At 47.6% G+C, this 24626-nt stretch overlaps 1 protein-coding gene and 4 non-coding genes across 10 annotated transcripts; all 5 read left to right on the top strand.

The window, feature by feature from the left end:
• Positions 1-708: 708 nt before the first annotated feature.
• On the top strand, positions 709-24356 carry TRNAU1AP (tRNA selenocysteine 1 associated protein 1). Of its 6 annotated transcripts, none has more exons than XM_074926102.1 (17): positions 709-884; positions 3801-3877; positions 3988-4085; positions 4865-4964; positions 7698-7750; positions 8344-8475; positions 11577-11696; positions 13127-13289; positions 13845-13878; positions 15598-17410; positions 18160-18373; positions 18605-18717; positions 20471-20644; positions 21905-21974; positions 22628-22686; positions 23575-23688; positions 24053-24356. In XM_074926102.1, the coding sequence occupies exons 3-10, from the start codon at positions 4000-4002 to the stop codon at positions 15732-15734; spliced, it is 825 nt and encodes a 274-aa protein (XP_074782203.1). In that variant the 5' UTR covers positions 709-884; positions 3801-3877; positions 3988-3999; the 3' UTR covers positions 15735-17410; positions 18160-18373; positions 18605-18717; positions 20471-20644; positions 21905-21974; positions 22628-22686; positions 23575-23688; positions 24053-24356. The 6 variants fall into 6 exon arrangements, 5 of the variants coding, with proteins under 5 accessions (XP_074782203.1, XP_074782204.1, XP_074782201.1 ...); XM_074926103.1 differs by having other exon boundaries at positions 3801-3883; XM_074926100.1 differs by lacking the exon at positions 3801-3877.
• On the top strand, positions 21525-21669 carry LOC141970061 (small nucleolar RNA SNORA16B/SNORA16A family). The gene has a single exon (XR_012635141.1). It is a non-coding gene; the product is annotated as a small nucleolar RNA SNORA16B/SNORA16A family (small nucleolar RNA).
• LOC141970062 (small nucleolar RNA SNORA44) lies at positions 22377-22507 on the top strand. The gene has a single exon (XR_012635142.1). It is a non-coding gene; the product is annotated as a small nucleolar RNA SNORA44 (small nucleolar RNA).
• On the top strand, positions 22725-22861 carry LOC141970063 (small nucleolar RNA SNORA61). Its single transcript, XR_012635143.1, has one exon. It is a non-coding gene; the product is annotated as a small nucleolar RNA SNORA61 (small nucleolar RNA).
• LOC141970069 (small nucleolar RNA SNORD99) lies at positions 23878-23948 on the top strand. The gene has a single exon (XR_012635149.1). It is a non-coding gene; the product is annotated as a small nucleolar RNA SNORD99 (small nucleolar RNA).
• Positions 24357-24626: the final 270 nt, after the last annotated feature.

Below are 24626 nucleotides of genomic sequence, written 5' to 3'. Positions count from 1 at the left end.
GCTGGAAACTCACTGTCCCTTTCCAGAAATAGTCTTGATCCTCAGGCATGATGTGACTCCAGAACAGAGGCGCTAACGGAGGCCCCTGTGCTGGGCCCCCTGCCCCTCTCCAGACACAGACCTTCTCCGGGGACGGACACCTCCTCCCTGTCCTGGCTCCCTGCCTCACCACCCCTTCCCCAGCGCTCCTGTCCCAGGGGAGCTCTCTGGTCCCCCACCCCAGTCCCTACACGGCCTCAGCCCCGCTTGACCTGCCTTCCTGGCTTGGCTTGCCCCGCCTTCCTGGCTTGGCTTGCCCCATCCATCCATCCATCCATCCATCCATCCATCCATCCATCCATCCATCCATCCATCCACCCATCCCCACTCCCCATCACCCCTCAGCCCCTCCCTTCTTTCCTTCTTCCTCCTCCTCCTCCTCCTCCCTGCCTCCAGCCCTAGACTCCTCATCTCCCCCCCCCCGGCCTTCCCCTCACCTCAAGCCTCCTCACGGCCCCACCAGGCACCTCCCCGCGCCCCAAAACCTCGCCAAGAACCCCGCAAACCCCACCCTCTTCCCCCTCCTCACACCCGCCTCCATCTTGCGCACGCCCCCTCCTCACCGCCCGCGCCGCTGGCGCTCCTCCTGCCGGCAGGGGGCGCTGCCGCGGGCCGGGGCGCCCGTGGCGGCGGGGGCGCCGCTCTCTCCGCCCGCCGGGCGCCGCGGAGGAGGCGGCGGGGCAGCGCGGCGGCGGAGCGGGCCGCGGGCTCGGCGTGAGGCGGCGCCGGCGGCGGCAGCGGCGGGGCCGAGCCGGGACCGAGCCGGGAGGCGAAAGTCGCGGCCCCGCTGAACCCGCCCCGGGGCCTGTGGGAGCAGCATGGCCGCCAGCCTGTGGATGGGGGACGTGAGTGTCCGGCCGGGACCCGCGCGGGGCTTTGTGAGGCGGGCAGCGGGGCGGCCTGGGCGGCGGGAGGACGGCGGCCGGGGCGGCCGGCCCCGGGGCGACCGCGGGCTGGGGCGCGCAGACCGACAGCCACCCTCACACCGGCTGACACCCTCACACCGGCTGACACCCTCACACCGGCTGACACCCTCACACCGACCGACCGGCTGACTGGCACCCTCACACCGACTGGCACCCTCACACCGACCGACCGGCTGACACCCTCGCACCGACTGACTGGCACCCTCGCACCGACACCCTCACGCACTGACACAGCCTCACGGGCCCTCACACACTCTGACACAGACATAAACTCCCGAACTGACTGACAGTCTCACGCACACTCTCTCCTGAGCACGCTGGCAGGCTGACACGCACGCTCACCCAGGCTGACACACAAGCACACACTCAGAGATGCTAACTCAGCCCGGCAGGCACGTCTGTGAGCGGTTACACACTCACAGACACAGTTAGACACACACACACACAGAGTGACCCTTGTTGCCTGCCCACCGCTGGGGTCACAGACACGCTTGTGGCACTTACACCAGTGTCCTGTGCTGTCTGTGCTCATGCTGGTGGGCAGACACACTCGTGGGCACTGATGTGTTCTCACACCTTTGTGCTCATGCTCTGTTAGGCACTTACACACTCACACACCCACAAGCCCGTACACTTGCATGCTTCTAGGATTTATGTGCTGGCTTATGTGTTCGTGTGCTTGTAGGCACTGACCTGCTCACGGTGATACACTCTGAGGCACTTGCACACTCACATGCTCACATTCGTGCTGCTGGGCTCACGTGCTTGTGCTCACATAGGCACTTATTTGCACTAACATGCTTGTATGCATCTATCTCTCACTAGCAGCCCCCCACACATGCATGCCTGTGGGTGCACTCACACACTGATAAGGATTTGCGCCCTCCTACACACACACACACTCATAAGCATTTACACACCCCAGTATCTCCCTCATTCCTGCCTGCACGGGCACCTGGCAGCACGCTCACACTCACAGATGCTCCTTCACCCTAGGGTGTCCCTCTCCAGCTGCTCACGTGCACGCTGTGAGCACACTCACAGAGTGATGCACACCCCACAGTGTCCCTTGTTGCCTGCCCTTCACCCACGCTGCATACACCCTCGTACTCACGCACCTGTGTCCCTCACCGCTTGCCACTGTACACACACACTGTCATACACGCTCACGTATGTGTACTCACACCCAGTGTGTTGTAGTGCTTTGCCACCCACACACACGCCTGTCTGTTTGTGCTCATGTTGTGCCGTAGTGTCTGCGCTGTCTGCTGCTTCTACACAGTCACGTACACAATCCCACCACTGTGTTGTAGTGCCGTGTGCTTGCCTACAGCTGCATATATGTACAGATAGGCATATGCAGGTACACCAGCACATCACAGTTTCCACATCACCTGTTACTTGCACACATGTCTAACCCTAACACACACATCTTTCTCCAGCCCCTTTCTTACAGACTCACACCAGCATATTGCATAGTCCTGTTCGCACACACACCCGTGCACCCTGTAAGTCTTCCTCAGGCTCTCTCAGGTGTGTGTGTACACACAGCCCAACACCGAGGATCCCACTGGGTGCTTCTCTCATACGCACACTCACACACACCGGGTTTGCCGTTGCATTGCACACACGCACTGGCACATCAGGGAGTGTTCCACTGCCTGCCACTCATGCAGGCAGACTCCATGGAGTCTGCTGTCTCCTTTTCCTCACACAGAGAATTATCTACAACCTCTCCACCATAAGGCCATCCTTTTCAGTCACCTCTCACAAGCAGGCCACAGCTCTCTGAAACACATATCCAAGCAGCAGTCACCTGTTGCCTTCATGAGTCTGGCTCTCCTGTGCGCACACACCACGGGATCACCCTCTGCTTGGCACCTCTGTACAGTGTAGTGCTGCCTCCTGCTTCTGGCCCATTAACGGAGCCGTTTCTGCTTTACACTCACACCTCTGCAGGGCACCTGCCACCTTTTGCACGTGCGAGTGCAATACGGTCACTCACTATCAGGTACTGCCTGAGTCTGCACATTCTGTCACGCGCACAAGGGACGGAGCCACCTGGTACCTGACAGACACACAAATGCACCCGAGGGCTGTCAGCTACCACGAGGCCATCTGTCTTACACCGGTACTTATCTGTATGGAGCTATGTGTGTTACCCCACAGCCCAGCCTTGTGTTAGCTGTCACATGCGGCGCTCCCCACATTGCACAAAACTTTTCATTTCACTTAGTTCCCTCCTTCATTTTCTGTTACACACAGAGGCATCCTTTTCCCTCCGCCCCTTCATCACACATTTGGTTCAAACTGCAGTGCCACTTCATACTTGCAGTCACACCGTGCAGACACCTGCCCTCCAGCGTGTTCACTCACAGTGCCACTGCCCCACACGTGACACACACTCTGACACGCACAGTGCCACCCTCTCCCCTGCGACATAAACACGGTCGGTGCAGCCGCGTGCAGGACAAAGCTCAGACCTACTGTGGGACGCGGTTAGAGGTCTCCCCTCCCGGTGCTGCCCTGCGTATCTCCACGGTTATGCGAGCTAGACACGGCTCTGCAAACCCCCGGCCCAGCTCGATGGGGGCTGTGTTACCTGACACGTGCCTCCTGTTCCTCACAGCACCCAGGGCTGTGCCGTGCCGGTATATCGGTAGCGCTGGCCCGACCGCTGTTCACATACAGAGAAGGAGCCTGCCATCTCCTTACCCCCTGCTCCGTGTAGTGAACGCTCAGTTTGTTGCTGTATGTTTCTGAGTGGCTTTTGTCCTTCTGTGAAAGCTCCCTGTTCTCTGAAATTCATGCTGTCTCTTGGGTTCCACTTTGCAGACTGTTGAGCCTGGTTCATGCATGCCTGCTGGTTTTGAGTGGCATCGACCCTCTTAAATGAGTCTTCTTTTTGAAGTGTAAGGGTAAAATACTTCTCAATCATGTTTTAACTGCTTAGGGTGACATTGACACATATATTCTCCTTTTTGTAGATGCCCTGGTCTAACTTCTTTTTTTGCTTTTATAGCTGGAGCCATATATGGATGAAAACTTTGTTTCAAGAGCCTTTGCCACCATGGGAGAGCTTGTACTGAGTGTAAAAATCATTCGAAACAGGTTGACAGGGTAACTGTTTATGCTTGTTCTCAGTTTGTTCTACCGGTGTGTTTGCATTGAACTGTTTGCCCTCTGCATGGCATCGCTGTTCGTATTAGACGTTTTCCCTTTGAGCTTCTCGCCATTGCTGCCAACAATGTGGGTGTATTGATGGTAGCAATGGCAAGGACAGTTGCTGGTTCTTCGACCACTACATCGACAAACCAAGGCTTGGCCCTCATCCTGCAGTGCCTCAGCACTCATTCAGGGCGGCCCGTGTGTGCCATTCGGTCCCTCTGGGAATTCCAGTTCCTGGGCTGAAAGCTTCGCTGACTTTTCTGTGTTAATCGTTGCACTAATGCAGCTACGTGATGCTGGCAGGAGCAGGAAGTCTGACTTAGAAAGAGCAATATGAGAACCTTTTGAGTTCATTTGGAATAAAGTGAGTGACTATACATAGAATAGTTGCATATTCTTGTAAATGTTGTAATTTCAGTTTTCAATTGTTTAGACTTCGGTGGGAAAATTTATAGTCGATGAAAGTAGGAAGTAAACTAATTGTGAGCAAAACTGTTTTCGATGTGCTTATATTGATGTGACTTACTGGTAAGTAGGGGCTATCACTTGTGATCCAAGATTACTTTAATAGCTTCTTTTGGTGGCTAATGTTTATACTTTGAAAAATAAATTGTTCTAAGTATTGCACCTGTAGCAAATTTCCTACCAGTTATCTAAAAATGTAATATTCCTCCTCAAATGTGTTTCAAATCTGAAATCTTTCTCTCTCCTCTCCTGTGTCATATGTTCAGAATTCCAGCAGGCTATTGCTTTGTAGAATTTGCAGATCTAGCTACTGCAGAGAAATGTTTACACAAAATCAATGGAAAACCGCTTCCTGGTGCTACACCGGTAAGTAAATTGAATCAGCCAGTTGGAAACCAAAATTGGGAAGGAATGGATAGATTTATATGACTACAGAGAAATTCAGTAGTTAGCAAACTGGGATTTTTCTTTTCTTTAATTAACATAAACCTGTTAATGCTCTTACTCAGAAAACTGCTGAAAAAACCCCACTAATTTCTATGTGAATTTCTGTGTGTCTAGATAAAATCCAGGTATAGAAAAGCTGTGGTGTGGTTTTTTATTTCTGAGCCTTTCTATTCTTACCAAAGTTGGACTAATGAAAAAACAGAGAAGAGCAAGAAAAACACAGATTGAGTATACCGACCTCAGTCCTTCTGTCTCTCTCCTTTTGTAGTTCCGTATTAATTTGTTACAGTGTGTATGTTGTTACATATGTACAAGGGCAACTTGCAAGTTTTGAGTAACTTTGATTTGTGAGAGAAACATGACTTTTAAGCCTTGCATTGTTCTTGGCCCTTAGCAAACAGAAGTTATTCAAACCTATTTACAGTGGGGAAAGAGCTAGACCATTGTATAATTGCAACACCTAACAAATGTCTCGGATACATAAAAGCTAGGTAGTTAGGAAGAAGAGGAGGAGTAGCCGTCAGAGAGGCTAATTTTAGGATGTTGACTCGAATGTGCAGTAGATTAAAATGGGATGGCTGACACAGCTGTCCGTTGTACCCACAGAAGTTGGCTGCAGTCTCTGGGATGACTGGGTCATAAAGCAGCTCTAGAATCACCTCAGTTACGGTGTGATATAGTGAGGTAAATTGATGCCTATCTCGGTGTAGTTGACACCCTGCGTAGGAAACTGGGAAGTTCAGGTTGAACTGTTTGGTCAACCTTCCTGAGAGGGTGGCGTCCCTGTTAAAGGGGTAGATGAGAGGCCTGGAGGTATCTGTTCACCTGTCCTGTTTAATATGCAAATCAGAGCCCATGATTAAGGGAAACTAATCTTCCTAGAGGCCTTCTGTAGTCACTAGAGAAAGAGAGCAGCTCTGGCGAGGAGTAATATAATAATAGAAGTTTGGTTTCGGGAATGCCCATCTTTATGCACAGTTTAATTCAGACTGGTGTTGTGTAGGGGGATGGTTTACGTAACACACGGAGAGAATTACAGATGTCAGACAGAGATCCAGTGTAGGCAGCCTAAATCAGTGCGCTCAGCAGGCAACTGTCCAGCTCATCTCTTGCAGTTAGATACTTTTTCTCTTTACAGAAAACTGAGCAAGGCTTACTCTTTTATTTATTTTTAAATACTGAATCAGCCACGGGAATAACAGAGAGCCATGGTGCTGTTGCTGTCTCTGTTTTAGAGAATTAGTGTGTCCCCAGTTCCCATTTGAGTGGAAGTACTCTCAGCTCTCTCATTGATTTTAAACCCAAAACATTGCAGTGAAGAGTGAGATCCAAAAAAAGATGAAAGTGCTTCAAAGCAGAATCTAAATTTTGTGTTAGCTTGTAAATGGTCTGCAGAAAGAGTTGTGTACCACTGTGCACCAGTGAACGCAAGCATGCAAGGAACATGATTATAGCCTAGAGTTAAGTCTTTGCTCTATTTCCCAAGAATTATTTACGCTATCTTTGAGGGAAGAAAATACATCATACGAAGTACAGGAGCACGCTCGGCTCTCCTCTATATGAAACAAATGTCCTGATCTCTAGACTTGCTTTCTTTGGCTAAATTCCCCTTAAATTCTTGCTATGCCACTGTATAGTGCAGAGGGATATCTGCTTTGGAAGCCTGTTGGTAATAGAAAATTGGTTTTTAAGCCCCTCAAGCTGACAGGGGAATCCAGCTTAGGTCTTACACTGTCTGGATGAGTTTGGATACCAATGTTCTCGCAAAGGAGTGCAAGCCTGGGCTTCTTCCTCTGTCAGACATGCCTCGGAAGAAAATAGCAATTGCCATCGCACTCTGCAGTGAGCCTGCTTGGGTCACTGTGTGCTAAGCACCGTATAAGAATGCCCGTGGGTTTGAGACCCTTGGCATTTTGAGGCAGAAGATCACCTGCTCCTTAGATCTTGGTCTAGACTTAAATGTGAGTTGGGCCCAAGTTGCTGAACCCTGGTAGGATGGAGCGTGGGGAGTTCCAGATGTGCCAGCCGGCACAAATTTAGGCTCCTGGGAAACTTTAAAAAATAAAATCAGGTGCAAAGTTTAGGGAGGCCTCCAGTGTTCAGTGACAGGTAATTATCTCTAAAAAACCTTAATTTGGGATCTTACCAATGAGCACATCATTCGGAGCAAAGTATTTAGCCATACTTCCAGACTCAGGGATTGATTCCATTTTCTGGCGAGTTCTGGTCTGCCAGTATTCGTGTAAATCATAAACGTCCAATGGTCTGTGCTGTCGTTTCATTTTAAGACCTTAAAATTAGAAGTCATTTAATATTTGCTGTTAGGACCTCTGTTTTCCTGTCTTTTTTTAAAGGTACAAAAATTTGGTGCTATGTAAGGTTCACTTGTCTCTCAGTAGTTTTATAAACTGTTGAAATAAAGATAAGCCAAACTTCTCGGTACAGGTTCTTTGCTGATTTTCATTATTATATAATAGCTGTATTTCAAATGTAAGTGTTGTCCTTGATACCTTAAGTGGCTGCCCTGATGCCACTGAACATGTGTCAGCATTGAGAAAGTTGTGTAAAATCAGCTTATCATATTTTTTTCCAAATTGTTGGGATTCACATGAGAACATTTGAATGTATGGATTCATTTTTGCCTTGTTTCAGGCAAAGCGCTTTAAATTGAATTATGCAACGTATGGAAAACAGCCTGATAACAGGTAAATGCTCAATATTTAAATATTAGTTTTGCCTGCTTAATGTCTCTTTATCAATTGCCTTGCAAAGAGTATTCAAAATATGTAAACCACAAAGTCATTGCCAGTCTTCAGCAGAGGGGGGATAACTTAGACTGCCTGTTGGTTTTATGCTTTTCCTTTTTTGTGGCACAGCAGATTTGTCAGGAGTTTCTTTTAAGGTATTTAAACTTTGTAGCATCAAAATATCTAATTCATATATTATCATTTAAATCAATATATTGGAAATATAAATCTATAAATGAGACATTCATGTTTTCTTGTCATGTTTGAAATCCAGAGATATTCTGTGAGAAATAAGCAATGAAAGAAATTTATCTTTAAATGAAAAGCAATATTGAGTAGATTGGTTGTGCTGCTTGAATTAACTTGAAAAAGTAGTGTCAATAAAACTTTGAGTTGCCTAAGCAACTTAACTGGTGACACTTTAAAGTATCCATGAAATAGTCTTTTAATAATCGCTTTTCTCTGAAGTCAAATGTTTAGGCTAAATGTTAGCTGTCGCTCAGCGTGCCTCATTGTGATTGTACTTAAGAAGTTTTCTTTTGATTTTTTAGTCCAGAATATTCACTATTTGTGGGAGACTTGACTCCTGATGTGGATGATGGCATGTTATATGAATTTTTTGTAAAAGTTTATCCATCGTGTAGAGGTGGAAAAGTTGTTTTGGACCAGGCAGGAGTATCCAAGTAAGTCATCTTTTATTATCTTTTCTTTCACTTCACATGCAGCAACAAGATAGATATAATGCAACAAGGGAAAAAAAATAGTTCTATCAGCTTAGATTTTAGTAATCTTAAAATGCAGTGTTCTTGGACATTCAGTCTACAGTATGCTTGGGGTTTGATAGTCACCACAGCGTATCATCACTTCTCTGTCAGTGTGATGCCCTTGTGTGCTGGGAGTATGTTATTGCACTTCTGAAAATGCTCAGAAATGTCTAAATAAACACTGTCTTCCTGGACTTTCAGATGGATTTGTGCTTTTACAGTTTTTAAAATACAGCTATTGAGTATGTATTCCTGTGAAAGCTTTACAGGTTTTTGTTTCAAATAGGGTAGAGCAAAGCTATGATTCATTGTCAGGTACTTAGTAGTCACCTTGTTCATCTTTACTGGAAATGTCTTGCCAAAGTCAAAAAGTCAAATTTCCTAATATTATTAAAACATTTCCTAAATAGCAGAAAATGAAACTATTTTCCTTGAAGAGGGACCAGTTGGTGAGCATCCTTGTTTTCAAAACTGAATGTGGCTTCAGAACAGAATGTTGTGGTAAGATGTAGAATATGGCTGTAGATCTCCTCTCTTTCTCACAGAAGTTTTCTCAGTCTTAGACATGCTGGTTTGAAGGAACCTCTGGAGGTCTCTGGTCCAACTTCCTGCTCTGAGCAGGACTGGCCAGCACTAGATCAGGCTGGCCATGAATCGTGTAGGAAAACCTCCCAGGATGGAGATAATACAACCTGTCTGGGCAGCCTGTTCCAGAGCTCCCTAGTAATGAAGTTCTTCTTCATGGGCAACCTGAACCTTTTGCAGAGCTGCTTTGTCACTCTCTGGCTGTCAACTGCTCATGCTGTTACTGCCACCTCACCTGGGACCAACACTGCCAGGGTGGGCTCTGGGTGCCTCCTCCTCCTCCTCAGAGGTGTAAACCCAGCAGCTCTTGTTTTGCTGCACCTGCTTCAATCTCCACCTACAAAATAGGTGTTGGGTGATGCAGCTTGGGCCATTTGTTGGGCTCTGGGAACTGTTTGTAAGTGCAGACCTCAAGGAAAGGGAATCTGTGGTAGCTTGGGAAGTGGGGATGGAGCAGGGACTTGAAGTCCTATGGCTGGGAAGAGCACAGCGATCTCCCCTAGCAGGGCCAGGGTGTTGCTGCCAGGGGCTTTGTTGTGACTTGTACAGTTACTCAAAGCTGAGGCAACTGCAAATGTGAGTGTGATGTGAGAGAGGAAGTTGGGGCTTGTGGACGTGCCTGGTGAAGCCCTGGCCCTTCCAGACAGGGCTGGTAGGTCAGGAAGGCCTCCTCCCAGCACCTCTTGTCCAGGCAAGAGAGGAACTTGGAGCCTGCTGCCATAGTGCTGTGCCTCCTTCTTTGCCTTCTGCTGTGGGTGCAGGCTGGGGGCTTCTCCTAACTGCAGGGACAGGACAGAATGTCTGCCAGGGAGGTCCTGGCCACGAAGAAATGATTTCTTGGTGGGTTTTCTTCTGTATTAAAATCTGGTTTAGCCATTGATGTGAAAAAAATAAGTGTCTGAAAAAGTCGGGACAATCACTGTCTCCCGTGCTGCACCCAACATCTGTTCCTATACACTACACACAACTCTTTATCTGTCCATCTCTATTTTGGAACTGCCAGTACTCCTGGTTTCACTTACTCCTGGTCCCATCCGAAAGGCTGGAGAAATCTTTGTAGCAGCTTAGAAACTTACACACTTTTGTGTGCAAACACCTAAAACTGACTTAAACTGATTTAAAAGTTGACTTGCACTGGTTTAATTTGCCATAGTCCTTTTGCAGAGAGCAAGTTAAACAGAATGTCTACCCATGTAGAGTTTTGCTCTTGCTTAATAATCCAGTTTGTATATAGATAGGCCTGAGCTTTGATTTGATCTTCTGTATGTGAGAAGTACACATACACACATGTATAAAAATACGTATTTGGATTTGTGTGTAGAGTTTGCTATGCAAGATAACTGCATTTTATGGGGCACAAACTGCTCTCTAATAGCTTCTAGTGCGGACCTACTACAAGTACTAGGTGATGCCACTTTCAAAATAGTATGTTACTTGGTGGTTAAGAGTTCCCACAGAATATATAATCTGCTGTAAATTTACACCCTTGCTTACAGCTCGTTCTTTTCCCCAGGTAGACAAGCCCTTTCCCTCCCAAACTCCTTCCTTCGCCTAGATGGATTCCTCTTTCCCTCCCACACCTAAGTCTTTGATCTTTCTGCTGCGTGAGGCAGCCCATCCCATCTTGGGATCCTGGCACTGCCCTTTTGGATGCTGTTGCATTGCATCTGACTCACTACAGCATCAGAATCCCACGCAAAGGACCTTTGGGGCTGAAGGGGAATTGGTATTTTCCGGCTGGCTGACGTGCAGCACTGCTAGCACCACGGTAAAGCCTTGCTGCGGAGTCGAGGGCTTGCTGGCTGTGTGCTAGCCCTGCTCAAGTTGTGCTGTCAGAGCAGGTTTTAGCAGCTTGACGTTAAGAGCTCGTTTTCAGGTCCACTGTTGAGAATGCTGACGGGGCCGTGCCGTTGCTAGGAATGGCAGAAAGCCTGTTGGAATATTTTCCTGTTGAAAAAAGGAGAAATGGGAAGCATATCTCGGTGGATCCTACAGGAAAACAATGTTTTCCTTCACAGAGGGGCAGTTATGGATACAAACAGTGCCTATGTCTTGTCAATCTTGTGCTGACTTGCAACTGTTTAGATTATCTGTATCCTCCCAGTATAGATTTGAGGCTTTGCTACTGTCTGTTCGTGCGTTTCGACATGTCTTGTGTCAGCTCGCTTCCCCAGAATCCACTGGCACAAGATGTACTTTACTTTTGTGAAGCCCTTGCAAGCACTGCCAAAGCTTGGCCGTTCGGTTTCAAGCATTTTGCAGAAGCAACTGGAAGACAGGATCATTGAATCTCTGCTAAAAGCAGCGAGAGCCTTAGCGAAAGTGTTTCCGTAGTTGTGTTTTTCAAAACCAGTTTCGACTTCGCTGTAAATATTTTATTTTTTTTTTAAGCGGCGTGACTTTTTTGTTTTCTAAGTTATTCTGTGTCTCTGCAGAGGTTACGGGTTCGTGAAATTCACGGATGAACTGGAACAGAAAAGAGCACTGACGGAGTGTCAAGGAGCTGTGGGGTTGGGCTCTAAACCTGTACGCTTGAGTGTGGCTATACCAAAAGCGTGAGTATAAGAGCAGCCAGACGTTTATATAAGAGCACTGTCATGTGAAATCACGTGTATTGTTAAATGTCTTTTAGTGGTTTGGGTACATTTCCTGGATGTTTCCATCACAAAGTGAAGGAATACCCACGAATATAGTTAAGTAGCTGGTGTATCAGAATGCACAGGAATTCAAAAGAATTATAACCTTAGGTCAAGACTAGGAATTTTACACTGTTTTTAATTGTATACATTATTAAATACACACACATACACACACTGTATTTAAATATTATTATTTTTAAACTATATGTTCCTTTGCATTAAATTGAAATAGTCTTAAGTCTGTTTATTGATTTCTGGATAGCAAAGCTCAATTACCTTGCTAATTCTTTTATAATGTCTACTAAATATAAATCTTTTGGGGCAGGGATTAACTTTTTTTTCTGTGTTTGTTCAGAACCTGATACAATGAGATCCTGGTCTGACTTGGGGCTCGTAGCACTAGGGTAATACGAATAATAGTAATTGCTCCCTATTTGAATAATATTTAGATTTTCAGTGACCTCAGAAGTCTTGGGGGGATAAGGAAGAGAAAAGCAGAAAAAGGGGGTGTATCGTGGTGAGAAGATTGATGTTTCCTTCTTCCTACTTCTCACTAATTTCATCATTAGACATAGCTTTGTGTGACGTATTTTCATTTTCAAACAATATTTGTCATCTCATTATTTCAAATCTTGATAATCAGATTCCCAGTTCCTTGGGAATGCAAATTTTAGTCAGCTCACGGGCTATTTAAGTTTATTTTTTTAGTCACTTGTAGTCCTTTTTATCTCATGAGCTCTTCCAACTCTGTCCATTGAAGATCACCCAGTTTGGTGGGAATGGGGACAACCAGTCATTGCATAGGCTTTGGTGTGGTAGTGGCAGGAGGGAGAGGTTTTTGTCCACTCTTACTAAAGAAAACCCCAGTTCTTTTTGCAAGGCTCTAAGTCTTTAACTCTTCATGCGAAGCAAGGCTCAGTGCCTTGTCTCAGGAAGCTGCAGAGTATTTAACTTCATCCTATTTATCAGAAGGAAAAAGGGACCCAAGAATCTGGATCGTGGTTCAGGATTATTCTAAACTGAGGCTCATAGTCCTGAACTCTTCCCTTTCCAAAGCCAGGAAGTGATACTAAATTAACTCATAAAGAATGAAAGCAATGTTTATTAATGAAGATGAATATGAATACAGGAAAGGGCATTAAATTTAAACCACTTCGTTCTTTCTGAAAATGTATGCAAATCATAAATACTGCTGCAGTAAATAGTGAATATATTTTAAAGACTGAAGTTTGCATGTTAGACTAAGCCTTCTTTATGTACCATATTGTATCTTAAGCTATTTCACTGCGCTTTTTTCATAATTGTTCTGCATTATTTGCAACTTATGCCTGCTTTATTTTTTTAAGTAATCGTGTGAAACCAATGGAGTACAATCAGATGTACAACTATAATTATAACCAATATTACCAACAATATCACAACTACTATGCCCAGTGGGGCTATGACCAGAACACAGGGAGTTACAGCTACAGCTATCCCCAGTACGGATACACGCAGAGCACAATGCAGGTAGGACAGCACGACTCTTCAGTGATGGGTCAGCACAGAAACACGGCGTAGCTTACAAAATGGTGATGGGCACGTGTTATCTTCAAGCTCTGGGGTCAATATAGCTGCTTGATAGGGAAGTAAAACTGTTTAGCAGACCCTGGTGTGTACTGTTGCCTCATGTGGGGGGTATTGCTGCGACTGGAGGGGTGAAAATCTGGAGGACACAAAGGGTCTTGTAATGTGATTGTTGTGGTAGAAGGGTTCTCTGGATGTGGGCGGTCGGACAGGCAGTGCTACGACTGCCTTCTGGGATCCTTCACAAGCCTTGTTTTAGAGGATAGAGCAGATGGGGACAGCCCCCCAGCTCCACCACAGGAATTTCAAGAACTGCTGCCTCTGTTACCAGTTTAGTGTGGGATCTCCCCTGTGGAGTCCGTTGGGAGTGGTACACGGGGCTTATGTCTGAAAACTTCTGTTGTAATCAGTCAGGTATAAAAATCGGTATATGACAGTGATGTTCTTGAAAGGAAAGATAAATATCTGCTGTCCTAAGGGTTTTGTTTTTCCTTGCAGACATATGAAGAAGTTGGTGAAGATGCATTAGAAGGTACGTTTCTCAAATTCTGTATTGAAGTTGTCTGTTTGTTCTGCACTGATTAGAGATAGTCTTTCTCAAATTGGCCTGTAATTTCAATGTATAATATACCTTTATCTCTGAGTAAATCTGAGGCCTGAGAAAATTTGTGGGTTGCTGTCACCTAACGCAATTGCATCCTTATTTTACAGTTGCTGTTCCTAGTCTGAACCTTGTCAAGAATTTAACTAATTGGCTTCACTAGCACTGAGATTCTAATCTCCTGTAGTACTCAAACTTTTTATTTTTTTAGTATTTTTTCTAGTATGCTACAAAAAACCCGCAGATATTCTGGTTTTATGTAAAATCTTGTCATTTAGAGCCCAGAATACCTCACTGCTTTTAGTTTTAAAAAGTAATAATACCAGTTTAGCACACTGATAAAATATTTGCTTTAGCAGCCATTGCTTGAAGTGGGACACAAAACCATATTGGGGTTTTAGATATACATGGAAGCAGTTTTCATTTACTGATGCAAGAAAAAATAATTTCATACTGGCAGTTCCAAATTTCTGTCTTGAGTGAAATATGCACTGTGTAGTGTATCTTATTCTTCTCTCTAAAAAAAATTTTTAAATCACAGTAAAAGTAGAAAGCAGTTGGATCCTTTACAGGATCCATAAGTATCAGTAGTGATATCAATGGGAAAGCCCTTAACAGCTTTTAAAAGCATTACAGGAGAGCTTTCCTTTCTCTGAAACTAACATGCCAGTGCTATAATTAGAATATCTCTGGGGTGTCTTTTTCTCCTTGATTAAACTAATATGTTGAAATTTGTAGGCAACTGAAATCATGTATTGCCAGTGTATCATTCCTTTTTCTTAATTCTGTTCTCCTGTGATGAGTTACATGATGTAGCTAAACCTGAACCTTTTTACAAGCATTTTATTCCTGATGTGTTTTGTAGTTTTTCCATTCAGTCAGCCAGTTGCTTTGCACTCTGACCAGCCTATGTGATTGTGCTCCTCTGATAACCTGAGCTTTAGATTGTGGGTGCTGTTAGGTGAGCTTTACATCCTACGGGTGGTTTGGGGAATATGATGAGTCAATTGTTGCAAAATGTTAAGTGTGCGTTGGCAGAATTGCACTGGCTGCGTTGCTGTCAGCTCCAAAATGCTTTACAGACATTCCTTCCAACTGTAAAATAGGGGACATATTCATACGTAATTCACTGGGTGTCACTGGCACTTTTTTGGTTACTAACTGTGAAATGCTTTGAGATGTTCGAGGCTTTGGCAGACGAGCTCTGGTGACTCTTGTTGCAGCAGCGTAGGATGCTACCGTCCCCAGCCATCCACTCTGACCCTGTAGTGGAGGGAGCAGAACGGAACGTGTGCCTGCGCCTCCGCTCCTCCACTTTGCAGTCCGGTGCCTTAGTGCCAACCCACCTTCTTTGGCAGTTTAAGTGGCTACACTGGGCTGCGAGGTGCAGGTATGCGTTCTCTCTGTTGACTCTGCTATGGGGGCAATCGCCACTGGAAAGAGGGACATATTTGGATGTAGTTATTTCTTATCCCATTACAGAAAGATTTACTAGGGCTAATCTAGTCAGGTTGGTGATTGGGCAAGTGCTGGGAATGTTTTGTGACTCCTCCCACGTTTGTTTTAATAAAACTAACGCATTTGTGGGGTGTGGGTTTTTTCCTCACCCATTATGGCGCGTGACCTATTTGTCTGTCTTTCCTCCTTTAGATCCAGCGCCTCAGTTAGACGTCCACGAAGCAAATAAACAGTTTATGGAACAGAGTGAAGAGCTCTACGATGCCTTGATGGACTGTCATTGGCAGCCTTTGGACACTGTCTCGTCAGAGATTCCAGCCGTGTTATAGCCTCGTTGCTGAGGCACTGTGTCTGTGTGACAAGCCAGTGCGCTCCGGACTGTTACGCTGCACCTGGATCCTGCAGTAGTGAGGGGTGGCCCTTTCTCCACCCAGGTCTGTTACTCGAAGTACAGGAGGACTGTGGCCTTTCCTGTACAGAATGAGTATCGTAGGAGCATCATGGTAACTTTTATTCATGGTGAAAATTAGAACTGCAACGGTTTTATTCCTTTTGTCTTGAAATGAACTCTTAATACTTATTGGGAATTGTAATTTATAAACTTTCAACGAGATGGCACAGGGGAAAGACTCTACTCCAACGTACAATAAAAAAGTTGGTCTTTTAAGTAAAATTACCCTTTGCATTTTGGTTCCTGCCCATCTTTCTGTTTTGCTGCCCATTTAACTGTCTTCAGTCATTTGATCCAGCTCCCATGAATGTGTTATTTAAAAAAAAAAATCATTGTTGGACACCACTAAAATGTCTCAAAAGCCTTCTAGTGACTGGGTAAGGGAAAGAACCTTGTAGATGAAAGCTTACGTTCTGTCTGACTTAAGCTGTGATGTTGAGCTAGCAAGTTGTAGCTCGGTGTACTTAAGCAATCTACCTGAAGAGCATTTTGGAGAGTAAAGACAGAAAGGAGCGTTGTAAAACTACTACAGACCGATGCCTTCTACCTGGTGATCTCCCGCACGTTTGACTTGCTTCTCCACCTGTGTATGAGGAAAAATTTCCCCATCAGTCAAGCAGTTTAAAACACTTTTACCAGCCACCTTGTTTCAATGTTATTTTGTGTACCATGCCTTTCTTCATTGTGGACACACCTTGATGGTCTCATTGAGATGTTTAAGATTTCATAGCGTCTTCCACTGTCCTGTCAAAGGGAATATGGTGAAACTGAAGATCTCGCAGCAAAAACGGGTCAGAGCAATCTAATTGATAATATTGTGCAACAAATTGTTGCTAACCTGGAAAGCAGTTTTCTGCTGGATGTTGTATAAGCTGGATGGACAAGCAATATATTTAAGCTAATATTATGTTGCATTAGAGGTCAAAGTGAAAATAATAGCACTTATGTACATGTTATAAGCCCTTTTCAGGCTTTTGTGCCTTAAACTCTTTGAGAAATAGGAACGGATAAACTACCTGTAATAAATGTCTATCCAAGAAATAGTTTGGTAACTGAAATTGCTACTGCAAAGCATTTAGTTGCCTCCCTGCCCATGTTGATGCAGAGATTTGCCACGAAATTTAAATACTTCCATAAAGCCTACTTCTACTACACCTTTGTTTGTGTCCATAATTATGATATATTTGTCAGTCTGTGGTCTTTTTATCAACTGCCATGGTAAACGCACCGTGAATACGAGGGGAATGGTGACATATCCTGGAGTTAACCTATTTCTGAACGGGTGGAACTAGAGGACTGCTGGACCCCCACTTTCTCATGCGCTGTGAATTTTTTCCTCCTGCTGTGCACCTGACTGCGCTGTTAGCGGTGTCCTAACCTTCAGTTACTTTGAATTTAAGGAAATTAATGTTCCCTGCATGTGCTGGTAGTGTTTCAGAGGCAGCAGAGAAGTGGAAGCAGGCAGAGTGCTTTTTTTCATCTGATGGAGCTGGTCAGCTCAGATGATGCCCCTCTTCTTGAAAAGTGCCCGTTCGACAGAGTGACATTTCAGAGGTGATGTAAAGATGTTCCACTGTTAAAGGCTTTCTAAATCATTCTGTTTCTGTGCTGCAGCAGTGCTACCCTATATGCCCTTCATTCTCCTCTTTTGGACCTGCCTTTCCGTGTCCCACCAAATTTTAGCTTTTATAATGTAGCCCTTCCGATTTGCTACAGGAGGTGATCTGCAGCCACAGTTATTTTATCAGTACAGATGTATGCTGCTCCTCGAAGGCTGGCCAGCACTGCTGTGTAATATTTCCTAGTGCGTGGATAAGCCACATCCATCTAAATCTGTCTCTAAAGGACAGTGGAGCAGGTGATGGCAGAGCAGCACCCCACACAGACGGTAACCTTGTGGCAAAATCATTTTGCTCTCTGCTTTTTTTTTTTTTTTTTTTTTTTTTATTATGGTAGAAAGAAAGTTGGTAATGATTAGTCTGAGCCATCACAATCCTGGAGTTTTTAGGAGAGCCATGTATATGCAGACCCACGGGCCCTTACCCAGGGAACAATTTGGGAGTAGAGAGGCCAGCAAAGATTACCTGCTGGAGCCTGTTTACTGGTGCTGCAGAGCTTAAAATAGCTCAGGCATTTCCTTTTAGGAGAGAGGTTGACATGAGGCTTTGGGCCACAGTCCCTTGATGTGCGAGCCAGCCTTTTGGGGTTGTTTGTGAGAATCTCAGCCAATGTTCTGTTGAGCTGTTAATCTCTCTGCACTTGTTTTCCATGTATCACTTACTCATCTTAATGTTCATTTTCAGCTCCTGGCCATTATTGCAGCATCTGAAGCACAGAGGAGACTTTTATGTGGAGCTACAAAACAGCCGGTCACCTGCATTTTGTAGGGTTTGTGTATTCGAATCCAAATTAAACAGAGTGTGGGATTTTGTTTCTCATGGATGGCTACAGGAAAAGCCCTGATTAATTACCATTTAGTGTAACACAAGATGAAAGACGAGGACTCCGTGTAGTAAGGTAATTTCTCCTTTTATCTTTATGTGCTAAAGGCAAAAAATCCAAGGCAGATAATATAACAGCTCACTGGGATTATGTAATCCTTGAAAACTGCATCAAAATCTGCGACTGAGATTATGAAGTATCCTGAAACAGCAGGCAACGTTTACTAGTAATTACAAAAACTACTCAAACATTCTTACTATGTTGATGAAGATGTGATGATCCAATTTAAATTACTTTAAATTGCAGGGACTCTCGGATTACCGTTTGAATTGCATAGACTGAAAAATGTTGAGCCAACTGCAGAGCTGGAAAGACGTGGGTGTTGCTTCTGTTGGGCATGAAGTGGTGATTTCCAAAGCGTAAGCTGCAAGGCTGTGGGGTGGCCTGTTGCCATTAACATGTGTTTAATTAAAAGCTTGACAGTAAGCATCGGGGGTGGCCTGTGAGAAATTCTGACCAGCTTCCAGTGGGATGAGGAGTCTGAAACCATTTCATTAAGCAAATGTGGGGCTGTACCAGGGCAGCCCCGTGTATGGGTTGAGGGGTCTGACGGGGGCTTGTGATGATGTTTTCTCTGTGTGTCTGGCTACAGAAAATTCATGTTACTTGGGCCGGTTTCAAGAGACTGGTTCATATCCTGCACACCCAGAAGTACCAAACACCCTTAGGTATTTCTCTGAATCCCTTTTGAGGAACAGAGGTGTTTGACTCTGCTCTTTGCGTACTCAGTTTCTCATTACCGGTTTGCTAATCCCCAGCTTCTGCTAAACAAGATCTGAGAGGAATTTTTACCTTCCAGCCTTGCTATCTCCCAGTGCATCTTGTAAAGCATACTGGATACACCAGTTTCAGGATTTAACTTGGGATTTGCTTAGACATGAAATTAATTCAGTGGCAGGATAGGGTATGAATTTTAAATGCAGTAGCAACTGATAGAGCTAGTTCAGAAAATGTCCCTCTGATAAAGCCTGCTTTACCTTTTTGCCTGGTTAGAGCATTTCTTCAGAAAATACCTCCTTTTTTTTCCAAGTTTCTACACTTTTCTTCCTTAGCAATTATTCTCAGTGCAGATGGTTTTACCAAATGCAGTCAGTTTTGTAAGAAGGGGTTTGGGGGTACTGCTTGGTACACACTCTGTTTTTCTCAGACAGTATTATACTGTTTCTGCTGTATAATCTCCAGGGTCAAAGCAGTGGTAGATGACACAGTTAAGGCAATATAGATCACAAGCTGTGTGTGGCCAGGGCTTGTCTTGGCCCCCCAGCACACAGGGTCCCTGAGGAGCTGCAGGCACAGCAACCCACGTGGATCATTAAGTCATATTTGCTTTTCCTTAGCGTTAATTTTTCACAGAGCGCTTCCCTGCGGGTTGTCTGCTCCCACCTGCCTGGTGGTGGGAATTGCAGCCTCTTCCAGCGTTTGTTCCCAGTCCTGCGCTGCGGAAGAGACTGGTGTGAGGCTCCCAGCCATACCGGGAGGTTTCATCAGGGCTCCGCTGACCACAGACATGCAGTGGGATTTTCTCTGCTCCTCTTTGGATCTCCATCCATCTTCTTGTGATGGGCTGAGGTCGACTGAGCATCCACTGGCTTTCGGTATTGCTCCTTGGGGATTCTCACCACTTGGCATTTGAAACATTCTCTTCCCAAACGATGTTTACCAGCGTTTGAAATTTTGGCAAGGGTTGGTTTGCTACGGTGAGCTCCCAATTTCTGTCCTGCCCTAGGATTTGACAGGGAGATTTCTCGGTTACCTTTGCACGGGTCACTGTGCCAAGGAGAATCTGGTCTGTCTGGGGAATGCCTCGTGACTTGACAGAGCAGCCACAAGATCCAGGAGGAGGTGGAGGACAGGACCAGCTGCTTGTAACCTGTCCCTGGCAGCTTTGACAAGGGCTGTTTTTAGAAGAGCTTGGCCACGCGAGGTTTGGGACTCATTTCCAGACTTCCGCTTTAAATGCGTGCTGGGCTTATTTTATTTGTAATCTGGAATGTTTGTTTTGGGGTTATCAGCTTCAAAAGGTGATTCCTGAGCAATGTGAATGTTTTCATCTGAGAATTTTGCTCAGAACAGATTAAAAACTAACTGTTGTTCTCCCTCATCTTTCTCCAGGGCTCAGGGGCAGAAAGCAGTCTCGGACTTTTCAACCTGATTTCTCACAGTGGCTGTGGCTCCAGCATCAGTACCTGCAGGAATTTCAGCAGTCCTCTCCAGCCAGTTGGCAGGTGTTCTCTTTTTAAATCTTTTCCACTGATTATGGATCATGAGCCAGGAACCTGACAAGAGGTATTGTTTTGGCAGATAGACTTTTGTTTCCAAGAAACTTTCCTTCCATTCCCCGGGGGTGGGGTGTTCCCCCTCACTTTCCCAAAGGGAAGGAGGAGGAAAAATGTCGCTGCTGCCTTCACCTGGTGCGGGGAGGAGGGAAATTGTCTTTGTGCTACAAAGAGTGGAGGTTCATTGGGGGGGCGGAGGGGAGCGCAGGTCACCCCCCAGTGCAAGGTGGGGAGCGGGGGGTGAAAATCATGGTCTTGCTGCTTGGGGGTGGGATTTTTCCAGCCCCTCCCTGCTGCTGCCAGAGGAGGGGGCGAGCTTATCTCTTGGGGAGAAGGTTGGCATGGGTGAGGGGTGTCATTGCGGAATGGGGGGTGTCATTGCGGAATGGGGGGTGTCATGGTGGGGTGGGGGGTGTCATGGCGGAATGGGGGGTGTCATGGCGGGAGGGGCCGGGGTTGTGGGCGGGGAGAACTACAATTCCCATAAGGCTTTGCGGCCGGGCCCGGCCCCAACAGCCAATCAGCGCCCGCTGCCGCCCTATAAAAGGCCCCCACGGGGCGGTCGGCTCTCTCTCCGCGATGGCGGCGCTGGGCTACCGTGGTCGCCGCGGCGCGGGGACAATCCGCCGCCATCCGCCCTGCCCCGGGCCTTTCCCGCAGCCCGGCCCCACCGCAGCGGCGGCCCGCAGGCTCCGCGGCCGGGCGGCGGCGTTCCGGGGCGCTCCGGTGGGCTGTGAAGGGCTGTGAAGGGCAGCGCGGCGGCGGGAGGGCCTCGCTGCCTCCCAGGCCGGGCCCGGCGCGGGTGGGTGAGTGGCCGAGCTCCGCGGCGGGCGGAATTAAACAGACCGCCCTGGAGGGGCGGCTGCGGGGTGGCGGGGCCTTGCAGGCCTGCCCGGCCCTATCGAAGCTGCGTCTGTCTCGCTGCTGTGGCAGATGCAGTCAAAAAGGAGCCGAGAGCGAAAGGTTTTTCCTCGACGGTCGCCGCTCAGTTTGAGCCTCCGTAACTGTCCGGCAACATTTCGGGAAAATACATGGCCTGGGGGGGGGCTGCCGAGCTGAGGGCGAGGGTCTGAGCACCGCTGGCCACTTGCTGGGCCCTGGCTGTGGGTGGAGGTGATGGGGTGAAAGCAGCTACCCCAGATACCCGCTTCTGCGGCCCGAATTGGTGCACGAAGAGGTGGGAGGTGGTGGGTATCCCGGCTTTTCTGTTTTAAGACTTTTTCTGTCATCAACCTGAAGCTCAAGACTGTATTTTTGTGTTCTTCCTCAGCAGTGTGCCGGTATGGAAGGTGATCGCAGCGTGGGGGATGTGGCAGCCTCGGCTCGGCCGCGCCGGGCAGGTGAGATGCGCAATCCAGGCTCCGGAGTCTTGTGCTGGGAGGTTGGTTGTTTCCCTCCCGGCCTCCTCGGCCGCAGCAGCGAGCAGCAGCAGTATTTCCTGGCCCCGTGCTAGCAGGTGCTGCCCAGGCAGTGCTTCCTCCAGCTGCTGCACATCCTCTGCAGGGCTGTTGTTGGGGTTAGGCCCTGCAGATGGGGTTAAGAACTGCAGACTGCCCTTATTTCTCACTCTGTCGACATCATGTACGGGTGGGATAAGGAGACTTCCTCTCTCCAGCACCACTGGGCCTGGCTCGTGGCAGAACCGGGAATCAAATCTGATCCAAAGCGGGTAGCTCACTTTTTGCACTCCATCTGTCTCTCGGAAGCTGAAACAGCCTTTTCCAGGCAAGCTCAGTGTGACTCTGCATGTTTATCCAAGAGCTGTGGCTCTGTGCAATAGCTACAGGTCTCCAACAACATGCCAGAGCAACGGGAAGGTCTTTGACTGCTGGGCCTCTTCTGCCTGTTGCTGTCACTCACCCCTCCTATATGTATTTTCAGCAATTGGGGTGTTTGTTCTTGCGGGGTGCTCACGGTTTCTGGGTGGGGGATGTCAGTGATGTGCATGTGAGAGTCTGCAGCCTGATGGGTTGGGGGGTGTTGTGTCTTCCAGGGTGGCTTCATGTCTTGGAACTTGCTCAACCCGTGGCCTGCCTGCCAGAGAGACCTAAGGTGAGAACGTAACGCCCTTGTCAGAACTCAGTGGCCTGTCCCTCCAGATCCCTTTCCCATCAGATCTGCATACCGATCTTGTGGTCGAAAAAGGAGGAAAAATAAAATTCAAACTGGTCTCTAGCCTCTTTGCTGGTGCAGCTCTGCTCTGAGAGGGGCCAGTTGGAAGACAGACTGTGCTGGACTTGCTCCTTTGGGCAGGCTGGTGCGGGAGTGAAACTCCCTGGTCGAGAGAATTGATAAATGTTGTGCAGAAAGAGCCGGGGTGCCCTGCAGATGTGCGGAGTGGGGTTTCCTTGGGCTGGGTTTGACGCGTTAATTCTTAGTGTACAGCGACCCATTTCACCTCGATGGGTGGGTTCAGTTTTGGGCCCCTCACCCCAAAAAGGCCATTGAATGACTCGAGCGTGGCCAGAGAAGGGCAACGGAGCTGGGGCAGGGTCTGGAGCACAGGTCTGCTGGGGAGCGGCTGGGGGAACTGGGGGGGTTCAGTCTGGAGAAGAGGAGGCTGAGGGGAGACCTCCTGGCCCTCTGCAACTCCCTGCCAGGAGGGGGCAGAGAGGGGGGATGAGTCTCTGGAGCCAAGGCCCCAGCGCCAGGCCCCGAGGGAATGGCCTCAAGCTGCCCAGGGCAGGGTCAGGCTGGCTCTGAGGAAGGATTTCTGTGCAGAAGGGGCTGTTGGGCATTGGAATGGGCTGCCCAGGGCAGGGGGGAGTCCCCGGGATCCCTGGAGGGGTTGAAGAGTCGGGCTGAGCCAGCGCTGAGGGATCTGGGGGAGTTGGGAACGGTCAGGGTGAGGGTCATGGTTGGGCTGGAGGATCTACAAGGGCTTTTCCAACCCAGATGATTCTGTGGCTTCAGATACTTACCTGTGGCTGTTTTTTTCAGGAATTACCTGTTTAGTGGAAAAGGCCGAGAGTTTACGAGCCCCTGTCCCTGTTGAAGGAATTTGATTTGTTTTCCTTAAGGCCCGGACTGTGGGGATGCCGTTACATGGAGCGCGTGAGTGTCCTCTGGGGGTAACTGCTGGGTGTTTTGAGTGGGACCTCACTGGTCTTGGAGGACAGAGGCTAGTTCAAGCTGACTGTGCCTGGGCTGGAAGTGGCCAGTCCTTAATCTGGGCTTTGTAGATGGAAATGATCAACTTGATTAGTAAGGTTTTTAATTGGGCAGCCTATTATCTGAGCACAGCCTGGTCCATGATGACTCCTTTCTTTGGAGACTGTTGGATGAATCCTGCGGATATGGGGCTGAGGCCAGGCAGCAGCCAGAGCCACCACCCTGAACCCAGGTGAAACCTGAAGCAAGGCCAAGTCCAACTGCTCCTCCTTCGTTCACGCTGGATTATTTTTTATCCCCTCTTCAGGTGTGAGTAGAGCGTGGAGCTGAGGTGAGCCAGTCCCTGGGGGTCTCGGTGCTGCAGTGCAAGACTTCAGTCCCTCCCGGCCCTCTCCTCCATGAGCAGGAGCTCTGCGCAGCAGGATCCAGGCTCCTTCCCGAGCCGTGAGCTCCCCCAGGCGGGAACAGCCACTCCAGGTGCTGCTCAAGCTCCTGCTTAAACACAGAAGGGAAGAAAATTCCTTCTGTGGAGTTTTCTCAGGAGCAGAGCTTGGGGAAGGGTCTGGATATAAAACATTTTGACAGTGAATAAACACAACAATCACTTGAAATCCTTCCTGTGTCTTTGGGGTGTGCTGCTCTGGGGCGCTGCCTTTAGCCTGCAGCAGGTGCTGAGCTGCGTCCTGCCCTGACTGGGTGGTGCTGGGGGACCCTCGTGGGGGTGAGGCTCAACACCTCAAATGTGAGCAACTTCTCCAACCTGAGGCTCCGAATCCTGCAGGGTGAGTGAGGTTCTGCCCCTTCTGGGGCTCTACACGAGGGCTCGATCTCCGGCACCCTCTGTGCCGCTCAGAGGTGCTGCTTTTCTACTGGAAATCAAC

This window comes from Athene noctua, chromosome 24 (genome assembly GCF_965140245.1).
Source record: "Athene noctua chromosome 24, bAthNoc1.hap1.1, whole genome shotgun sequence".
In the NCBI taxonomy this organism is placed as follows: Eukaryota; Metazoa; Chordata; class Aves; order Strigiformes; family Strigidae; genus Athene; species Athene noctua.
The sequence above is the reverse complement of the archived record's forward strand: the minus strand, read 5'-3'. Positions and strand labels throughout refer to the sequence as shown.

Coding starts and splice junctions, on each gene's coding strand:
- TRNAU1AP (XM_074926100.1), top strand. CDS start 858: ATGGCCGCCAGCCTGTGGATGGGGGAC. Junction 7,751..8,343: donor GGAAAACAGCCTGATAACAG/GTAAATGCTCAA, acceptor TTGATTTTTTAG/TCCAGAATATTCACTATTTG. Junction 8,476..11,576: donor GACCAGGCAGGAGTATCCAA/GTAAGTCATCTT, acceptor GTGTCTCTGCAG/AGGTTACGGGTTCGTGAAAT.